The sequence below is a fragment of the Corticium candelabrum genome, chromosome 2 (genome assembly GCF_963422355.1).
Source record: "Corticium candelabrum chromosome 2, ooCorCand1.1, whole genome shotgun sequence".
NCBI classification, from domain to species: Eukaryota; Metazoa; Porifera; class Homoscleromorpha; order Homosclerophorida; family Plakinidae; genus Corticium; species Corticium candelabrum.
The window spans coordinates 8,541,059-8,551,058 of record NC_085086.1 but is presented as its reverse complement, the minus strand read 5'-3'; the positions used below and the strand labels follow the sequence as shown (position 1 = coordinate 8,551,058).

General features: G+C 40.6%; 2 protein-coding genes across 2 annotated transcripts in view; both read right to left on the bottom strand.

Annotated features, from left to right (window-relative positions):
- The window catches only part of LOC134176470 (uncharacterized), a 10,347-nt gene extending 8,942 nt beyond the window's left edge, over positions 1-1,405 (bottom strand). Inside the window, exons 1-3 of the mRNA XM_062643139.1 lie at positions 1,354-1,405; positions 903-1,004; positions 262-834 (exon numbers count right to left, since the gene is read on the bottom strand). Of these exons, the coding sequence (XP_062499123.1) occupies positions 262-834; positions 903-1,004; positions 1,354-1,405 (727 nt within the window). The remainder of the gene's footprint in view (positions 1-261; positions 835-902; positions 1,005-1,353) is intronic.
- A 2,182-nt stretch (positions 1,406-3,587) lies between these two features.
- LOC134176468 (uncharacterized) overlaps positions 3,588-10,000 on the bottom strand; it is an 8,979-nt gene continuing 2,566 nt past the window's right edge. The window contains exons 4-8 of the mRNA XM_062643138.1: positions 9,253-9,366; positions 8,654-8,896; positions 8,489-8,584; positions 7,694-7,987; positions 3,588-4,628 (exon numbers count right to left, since the gene is read on the bottom strand). Of these exons, the coding sequence (XP_062499122.1) occupies positions 3,799-4,628; positions 7,694-7,987; positions 8,489-8,584; positions 8,654-8,896; positions 9,253-9,366 (1,577 nt within the window). The 3' untranslated portion in view covers positions 3,588-3,798. The remainder of the gene's footprint in view (positions 4,629-7,693; positions 7,988-8,488; positions 8,585-8,653; positions 8,897-9,252; positions 9,367-10,000) is intronic.

Below are 10,000 nucleotides of genomic sequence, written 5' to 3'. Positions count from 1 at the left end.
TGCGTGCGTGCGTGTGTGTGTGTGTGTGTGTGTGTGTGTGTGTGTGTGTGTGTGTGTGTGTGTGTGTGTGTGTGTGTGTGTGTGTGTGTGTGTGTGTGTGTGTGTGTGTGACTCTGTGCATACGTACAAGCGTGTTTGTCAAATTGTGTGGGCGCGAGTATTCCTGCTTGCTTGTAAAACTCAAATTCTAACGCATGTCTGCGTATGGTTAGAAAGTATGTCAGATACAGTACACAGTGTACACTATGAAAACGACCGAACCTGTTACTGTCGCACTAACGCGATGAGCAAAAACAATATTATTGCCAAACGAATCAAGTCTGACCGCAAACACGTCGTCTCCATATCCATCCCCGTCATCATCACAATCATAGACAAGCAGAAACTCTTGCAAATTCGGATCAAACGCAATATCATGACAAACAACGCAACACCGCACAAAATCAGGCACCGGATACTTAATGTCTCCCACATTATCAAACGATCCCACCAACGGCAGAAGCGGTGATGGAACAACGTCCTCTGTATGCTCCCTAGTGCTGACGTCAACTGCGATCACCGCATAGCGCACCGACGCTTCGCTCGTCCGACAGTCGTCTCTCCACTGTCTATTCGGTCCCGCCGCCACGGTAGCAATCGGTTCCAAACGAGTGACATCAAATGGTACGAGAGTTGTGAACGTGCGGTAGATGTTGTACTTGGAGATGACAAAGGGTCCGGACGCGTTGCCCCATTTCACAATTCTCGTCTCACCATCCTGTCGGGCTGTCACCCCCGGCACTTGATAATCTACTGCTCGCTTATTTCGCGAGCTTGTGCGGTCGTCTTCATGTTCTACACGTCGATACCAAACATCAGGTGATAGGACATGCACTACAGACTTGAAACGGCTTGTACTCTACCTGTTTGTATCCTGAACTCGTCACCCACACTGTCTGATCCGGTGACAACATTCGTCTCGTCATGAAGGTTGATGATTCGTTCTTGCTCCAAAGATCCAAAACCTGTAAAGAATCTTATAGTCAATCGTATGGAAGAAACTTCCAGGCTGAAAGCTGGTTCATGGGGCGGTGCTAGGATTGATCTGCCGCTTACGCATCCGGTGATGATCAGCACTGGACAATGATGGTGATGAATGGAGAAAAGGAAATACAGCAGTTTTGCTCTCTGGAAATAATCTACGAAACGTGGTTAATTATGTTTGGGGGCTCAACATTGCAACTGTCATCTCGCTCTTTCAGAGAGTCGCAACCTTTTCGCGTAGTGTCGTCTACCGTGCTATTGCTAACTCGCGGTGTGATGAATTATACCATGTTGTTGGTGATTAGAAAATTAAAGTTTATAAATTCTTACTTGAAACGAGTACAAGGCACGTCAGAAGCAGCTGCGCCAAACGCCTAGCCATGATTACGTCGTCTATTGATATCAAAAGTGTAGGTGTAAACGTGTTACTCTAATTTTCTAATCTCTTGTCTGACAAGTGCAATAAACAGTGGCAGATTTTTGAGGGTTTATTAGAGCGTTTCGCGTACACACCCTTAGAGATTGGGATGACTGTAACAATAGTCTTCTTGATAACTCCATCTTAGACACGCAATAGAACGAAAGGTTGCTAAGACAACAGAAATTAAGTGTTTGCACAGAAAAAATCCATGAGTACTTTGTGTTTTCAGTTGGCTCTTTCTGCTTTATGCAGTTAACTTAAAGTAGTTATCAACTATATTTAGTTTGTATTAATAATAGGTTTTTTAACACGAAATCGTAAACCATTTATAAAATTGTATATCCGTTCTGATAACGATAAGTAGCTAAATCCTTGATGTGTCAGTTAAACTTTGATTATGAGACATAAGACACACTGCCTCTATATAAGAAGTATTGTATTTGTCATGATTTTTTGCTATAATGTGGTTGTTACAAATTGGTCTACTCGTTCAACTAGGCTTGTGTGACATTGTCTTGTCTTAAATTCATTAAAAACTACACCACGATTCACAAAAATTGAAAAAGAAAAATTAACCAAACTAAAATAAAAGTTAGAAAATACTTTAACATCTTAGTCATATGGAATTACGCCTTGTTGTAAGAAGCAAGGCATATCAACAAACACGCCATCCTGTTTTCCGCACGGGCATAATAGATTGTTAGTTGTTAGTAAATCAATGTATGCATTCATAAAGTATATCTCATTTACAGAATTGGCAGCCACAGACAGAATTCTCATAAAATTAATTAATAATTTAACGTTGTATGGAAATTTAAGTTTTTGCAAGAGTATCCCGTTCTAACAATTTTTTATTACTTTCATGAAGAATTTCAGCTGTTTTCATCAGCAGGAAATCACGTCATAGTGGGAGATGTTCGGAAGACAACGACAGCTTCTCTTTTGACCTCTATGGATTCGGCGCGCGCGAGCCAAATTCGGTTTGATCAGACTTGCCGTATTGTAGACCCTTTCGTACGAACAAACACACACACACACACACACACACACACACACACACACACACAATCTGTTTGCACTTTGAAAATTCGTGGTTCACATTAATTATACGGAAACTAACAGCAGTCACATGTATGTCGCGTATGCGCCATCTCTTTTTACTATTGTACAGCATTTCTTGAGTGAAGCCAATTTCTCCCCGCCTATGCATTCCCCTGATTGTCAATTTTTGCCGTAGAGTGACAACTCGGGGATGTGCGGGGCGGGAAGAGACTGGCTCGAGAATAGAGTATTTCTGCAGTGTCCTGGTCTTTTTGGTCACTTGAAACAACAGTCAGTCTAGATAGATTTTGAAAAGTACCACGCTTTTCTATAGATATAGAAACAAAGTGAGGTCCAAATTTGTATTACTCCCCTACAATAATAATTTATCATGGCTTTCAGAAGGATAACAGCTATGAAAGCGAAGATGTAAACATACTTCAGTTACTGATTATTATACTAAAAATTGTACAAACGCAATATAGTCACTCGTGCCGGTCTCTAGTTCCTCTAGAGCAAAGTCCATGCATAATTCATTCTCCAATTTTGCATATAAACAAACGGCATCTATATGCTTCTACTGATCACACCCAAATTCGGGTGATTCATCAGTCTTAGCTAATTAGTTGAAGATATTGTTTATAATTATAGACGTGTGCTAGCATGGATTGTCATTAGGCCATACATTCTTGTAGCAGTGTAGAAAGTAACGGAAGGACATATGACAATGGCTCACCAAATGTGCTATTTGTCCGACCAAATACTGCACCAGTGTTAGAACGTGTTTGGACGAAACATCCACACATACCAGTCTAGGATAGTGTAAACTTTTTCTGTTAGCACGTGATGGCCTTTCAAATGGTTAATTTCATGAACTTGGGTGCCTCCTAGCATGCTTTATCCAAAGAAAACCTCAGCTGCCTTAACAAGTTGATTATCAAAAATACATGCTAAAAGGCTTCAGTAAGGAAGGCGCTTAGGCAGTTCATGTAGCACGTACCGTACAAGAATATGTCCTACTTAGGCTCAGTCTGTCGGAGCCAAAATAATTTCCTATTTTTCGCACTGTGTTTAGCTAATATGCCTCATATCTATGCTTCGACCATGTATATTTCTTTGTGCCATAATGCGACGCAAACGTTATTCTGTAATGACAAGTTACTCTTACGCTATTGTCCATTTGCACATCATCGTTCTACTACGAAAATGGCGTCATAAGCTATAACAAGACTCGCGTAACCAGACCCCTCCCGCATGTCTCAACTCATTCTTCTCTATGTCTAGAGAAAAACAGTCCGCACTGCATGTCTCTACTAGTTCCAATCGCTACAAGTGGCATAGATCCAGTCGAGATAACGCGTTATCTTCGTGTAGACACCAAACGAATTCGCCTTGCCGCAGTCACTTCCCCAACTGACCAAACCGGCGAGGACATACCTGTGCTCAAAATCGCGGTTTTTTACCATCAGAGGTCCGCCGCTGTCTCCCTGACACGGTCCCACGTCGTCTTCCGCGCACATCATATCTTTTGTCACGTTTGCCGGCCTGTGCTGGCGTGCGTAATGGGCTCTGCATTGCGATCGCGGTACGAGCGTAGTTGTGGCTTTTCTCAAGCATGCGGCTACGCCTTCACATGACCGGATTTCTCCCCATCCTATAACCCATGCCTTCTTGCCGTCTGCGATGTAGTGAGAGTCTCTAGACAATACTGGCAGACAGATGGGTTTTGCGCTTTCATCTCTGCATTTGATGCATTTGGGCGATTTGAGTTGAAGCAGTGCGATGTCGTGCTCGAAGGTCTCTTGATTGTACGCTTGGTGAACGTGAATGCGATGAACTTTAAAGCACTGAAGCTTTTCTTTATCCTTTTCTGCTTTTTTGGAGTAGACACCGTTGCTGCAATCTCCGCACCTTCGTCCGAGACAGACCTGCAAGGCTTTCATCTTGTTTTTGAACGCGCTCTGTGCCCCACTGCCCGTGACGCAATGGGCTGCAGTCAGAATGCAGCACTTGCTGATCATGACGCCGCCACAAAATACGCCATCATTGCCACACAGCATGACCTGCCACGGAAACTCGCCCGGTTTCGCTTCGTTTCCGCCAACGGATATGCGAGCATTTATTTTTCCGGAGTGTCCACATCCTACAAGTACATAGACAGCACGGTTAGACACAGCAAATGCTGTAAACGTGCGATGCAAAATTATTTAGAAATTTATTAAGAATAAGCTCCAATGCCCGGCTTCGCCCGGGGACAACACATGCCAGGTGCTTCTCCTTTCCACTTCATAGCGCCGCAGTTGACACACACGTTTGTCATAGGGCCAATGCCACACGGAAGTGGAGAGAGACAGGTCGCATTTAGAGGTAGAGATTATAAGTGAAAGTATCTAAACTGGCTGCAGCAGCGGATGAAAATATGGTCTTCCGTCTCTTCGGAGGCATTAAAAACAACGAGGAATGTCGCGTATACACTTGCAATCGTATAGCATTCCCGGATATTGCGCTGTCCCGTTGAATGAAATGAAGTCACGTGCAGTTAGACGAAGTCACGACTCATCTGATCTGCAAGACACGACATGATCGGCGCCTACCGTCCGACGTCAGGAACGGGCAGTCTAAATTTGGTGGAGATACGATGCGCCGTTGCAGAAATATTCGCGCGGGGGCGGAAGCGAGTGCGATCGACAGGAAAAATGGCGAATTGAGGAAGACGACCACGATCTCACTTTCGACTCCAATGAATTTGGCGTACGCGAGCCAAATTCGGCTGAGATCGGACTTGCCGTTTTTGTGAAAACCCTTACAGACAGACAGACAGACACCTCTCCTTTATATATATATATATATATATATATATATATATATATATATATATATTTCAATACAGTTATTTGATATAGGGAGAGTACCCTAGCACTCCTTAATTATGTAGGGATGGCAGCAGTAGTTAATATTAATTCGATTTTTACTTTGGGATAGCATAGCACTGTACACATCTGACATATGCACTATGCGTCATTTCAGAGTTTTGATAGAAATCATTGGTTGCATGAATAGAGGCCCTGGAGGGACCTGACCCCTCCAAACCTGACCAGTTTACTATTGCACATACCCTAGAGTGGCAAATAGAAACCAACTGACTTGCACTGGTTCTTTCCATACTGTCACGTCTGTACTCAAATCACTCAAACAGGTCTTTTGCAGAGTTGCAAAGGGGCAGAGTTCTACAGACATGGCGGTTGCCAAAGAGTTTTGCCAGAAAGTTGTAATTCATGTTTGCGATTGCCGACGTTCTCAGGCCATTGTAATTTCGTATTTTGAAAAACTCGAACAAAAATTGTTATACACTAAACCTGCATGCAAACGACAAATTTTTAAAAAATTGTTTTTGAAAAACCTTTTTGTATTTAATTTTTCTACTCATTTGTACGTTTGTCTGTCTACTTGTTTATATGTTTGATTGTCTACATGTTTGTATGTTTGTTTGTCTACTTGTTTGTATGATTTTGTGTGTTTGTCTGCCTGTTTCCTTGTCTGGTAATTTGTTTGTGTGTTTGTATGCCCGTTCCCTTGTCTGCTTTTGTTTTTTCGTGTTTGTTTGCCCGTTCCCTTGTCTGTTTGTCTACCAGCTTGTTATGTATATTTGTCGTTTGCTTCATTTTGTGTTCTTTAGTATTGAATTTGCTAGTATGTTTGTTTGTCTTCAATTTGTTCATCTAGCTACTGCTTGTCTACATGCTGTTTATTTATTGTTTTGTATTGTGTTCTGTCATTATAATAATTTTTCTAATCACAGGGTACGGTAGTACCATTTTTGTATCTAGGGATTGCCCAGGTATTAGGTATGGTGGGGGCGTGGTCGTCTTTCTGCACGCTTAGAAAACATAGTAAATGTAGAATAAAATTTCTCGAAATTAACGAAATGAAATTTTTGCACATTTTGTAATCATCTAACAACCTAGAAAACAGTTGCTAGCCTCGGAGGCCCATGCGCCAATTTTGTTTTGAATTTTCTTTTTCTTCTCCACGGATATCTCCTTTTTTACGTTATGTACAGCTGTGAAACTCTAGAAAGCGCTTTAGAATTACCGAACTCTATTCTTTTGTTGATTAGAGAAACCAAAAGGAATGTTAAAAACTTTGTGTTTCTTTCAAGAAGATTTGGTCCTTTGACCGCCATCAACGCTGTTGCACAGTTCGGGCCAATCACAGAGCATTATTTGCGATGCTTGTCCATGGCAACCAGAGACAATGGACGAAGCGCCAATCAACTAGGCCCAAAGAGTTTATTTAAGAGTCTACCACCAGAACTGTGCAATTCGATCATGTTTGCCATTGTCCGGTCTAGTCTGAAATTGTTTGCGATCTGCGTTGTACACAGGGGCAAAATTTGACAAATGATTACGTACACAGAGCAATTTATGCGGAAACCCATTATTTGGAATGCATATCCCGTATGAGATAATTTTTGGATTTGACTACTAGGCCAAGTTCTATTCCAACTCCCGTTGCATATTCGATTATGCACGCACGGAGGAAAGAGCAATGCAAAGACACTAAAAAATTAGGATCTATATTCGTGCAACGTTCGCTAGGATACCATGGTTCCGTATCTACCCCGTAGACTTAGCTTGAGCTTGAGTAAACTACCTCTGAATCATGTCTCACGAAAGCTGTTACATGCATGAATAAACAGGTTTAATTAACGCTAATGAAAACGCGCTAAATCTTAGACATGCCTAGAAAAGACGTACAGGCCCTAGTGAAGACACATACACCATAGGTATATGTTGCGCGCTTTTGCGCTCCTAAAACTTACCAAACTAGAATTTTAAAAACTTTTTCTCTAAAAATTAAATAGATTTAGGAATTGTATACAAAGTAACAGAAACAAGATCGATAGATAATATGAACCAAAGCCAGAAATCATTAGCGAATCCTTCCAACCCCCATTCCCTACATTACACATTTTGAGGGTTGGAAGGGTTCACTAATGATGTCTGGCTTTGGTTCAAATTATCTATAGATCTTGTTTCTGTTGCTTTGTATACAATCCCTACATCTATTTATTTTTTAGAGAAAAGTTTCAAAATTTTATTAATAATTAGGAAACCAGAATTAATTGTTAATTATTTAAATTTCATTTATAATTTTTGAAAATTAATATAAATTTTTAAACATTAAAATATTTAAGGTTACCCTCACCACATCTTCCTGTTACTGGCCTCAGATCTATCCTCGCAGAGAGCTCGTACGAAATAGAGGCCACGACAATTCTGACCGTGTACTCTCCCAAATGCTTAGTTTTGATAGCTGTGATGGCCAACGAGGTGTTACCTGGTCGGAGCGCGTAAAAAGACTTCTTCTTTGCGCCGATGGCCGTATTGGACTTGTCGTGGAACCATTGAAATGTGGTGAATGGCAGAAATGGTCCAATACATTCGGTGTCAAGGTTCAGAATAACAGAATTTCCCAGCACAACTAACTTGTCTTTAAATTCTAAAATGGAAATATTAAGCAATCATTTTTAAAGTTACGATATATTTTACTATTTTAAGAAGTAAAGAAGATTGCACAAAACCCACTTATCCAATATGCGCTATTTAAATAATACAAGTAGAATGATTTTGGCTCATTGTGTCTAAACGACACAACTGGTGTGTTTGTGTGTGTGTGTGTGTGTGTGTGTGTGTGTGTGTGTGTGTGTGTGTGTGTGTGTGTGTGTGTGTGTGTGTGTGTGTGTGTGTGTGTCAGTGTCTGCGTTTGTGTATCTGTGTGTGCATGCGTGCGTGCGTGCATGCGTGCGTTTTGTGTGTGTGTGTGTGTGTGTGTGTGTGTGTGTGTGTGTGTGTGTTTGCGCGCGCGCTTTGTTACCTTTTCTTGTAAATCTCCTAAACCCAAAACCTGTACGGTACCCTTTCTAGCTAACTGCAAAGGGTAGAATACAAAATGGATCATGCACGTCACATTATTAACTACTGCAAGACGTCCACGTCTTACCCTTTAGACAACAAAATGCACCATTACCGACGTATCCACGGTTGCAAACGCATTTATTGCTAATCAAAGTTGCATGGTTGTGACATTCAGTTGTATCTGTTTAAAGAAAAAACCAAGTCTAATTATCTTCGAAATAGCAATGATGGTTGTGTTAACATCATTTACCTACGCAAACTTTCCCGTTTCCGACGAAGTTCGGGAAGCATTTGCAAACATAGGTTCCATTGGGTCCTCTTTGACATACAGCGTCTTTGTGGCAGTCGTGAGCGCCTGGCGCACACGGGTCCGACTGTACGCATGTGTTGTTCTCTCTCCTGTATCCCCTCTTGCAAACGCAAGTGAAAGTGTTGCCGGATGGTTTGCAGTCTTCGTAATCGGTGCAATTGTGGTGTTCCTCAGAACAAGGATCTGAAATCGAATAAATCTCAAAATGTTGTACGTGTAAGCTATTTTTAATTTATATAATTTAAATACAGATTGCAAATTTTTTGAAATTTTAGGTAGTTATGAAAATAATTGTTAATTAATGGGGATTTTTAAAAATTGTTTTATTTACTTGAAAACTTAAATCATAATATATTTAATAAAATTTAATATAAACATATTAATGTTGTTTATTACAAATTGACTTTAAAGATTAATATTTATTAAATATTTGTATATATAATTTACACATTAATTTTACAAATTAGATTGCTATACTCGGATATTACTCTTATTGGACGGTTTCTTTTTGTTCAATTATGCATGCAATATTTCCTCACCAAACAAACATGTTGTACCGTCTCCTTCAAATCCAAGGTTTGCTCTACATTTGCACTGATTTTCCGGCGTACACAATGCATTCGCGTCACATTCGAGAAAGGCCCCGCAAGCTCCTGCAAACAACACAAATAATATGAGAATAGACAATAGTAGTTACTATATCTTTGATAATAACATCACAATTGAAATAGCAACAACAGCGATAGTATTTTGTAATAATTCAATAATAAATGTTGTAATTTAAAATATGCCGATTTGCTGTCATCACGTGACGTAGGAAAGAGAAAAAAGCTTTGCTCAAATACGCTGCGCTTATCTGTTATTTATATACTGTAAGAAAGGGACCTCCGTGTTTGTTTGTTTGTTTGTTTGTTTGTGTATGTGTGTTTGCGCGTGCTTGTGTGTACATATATTTGTGTTGTTTGTTTGTTTGTTTGTTTGTTTGTTTGTGTGTGTGTCTGTGTGTGTGTGTTTGCGTGTGTGTGTGTGTGCGTGCATAAGTGCGTAAATGCATGGATGTCTGTGTCCCTGTCTCCGTGTGTCTGCACCTGTCTGTGTCTTTCTCATCTTGCATCTCTCCAAGACGGTGTTTTGCAACTCCACCAAATCTTGCTCGCACGCTGATCCCATGGTTATCTAGTCATTAAAGGAGTTCGCTGTTTCTAGATTTTCTTGCCAATTTAAACCTTCTTCTCTCGCACTCAAATTTCATAATACAGCTCATCAGATCTCTACCGAATTGGAAAT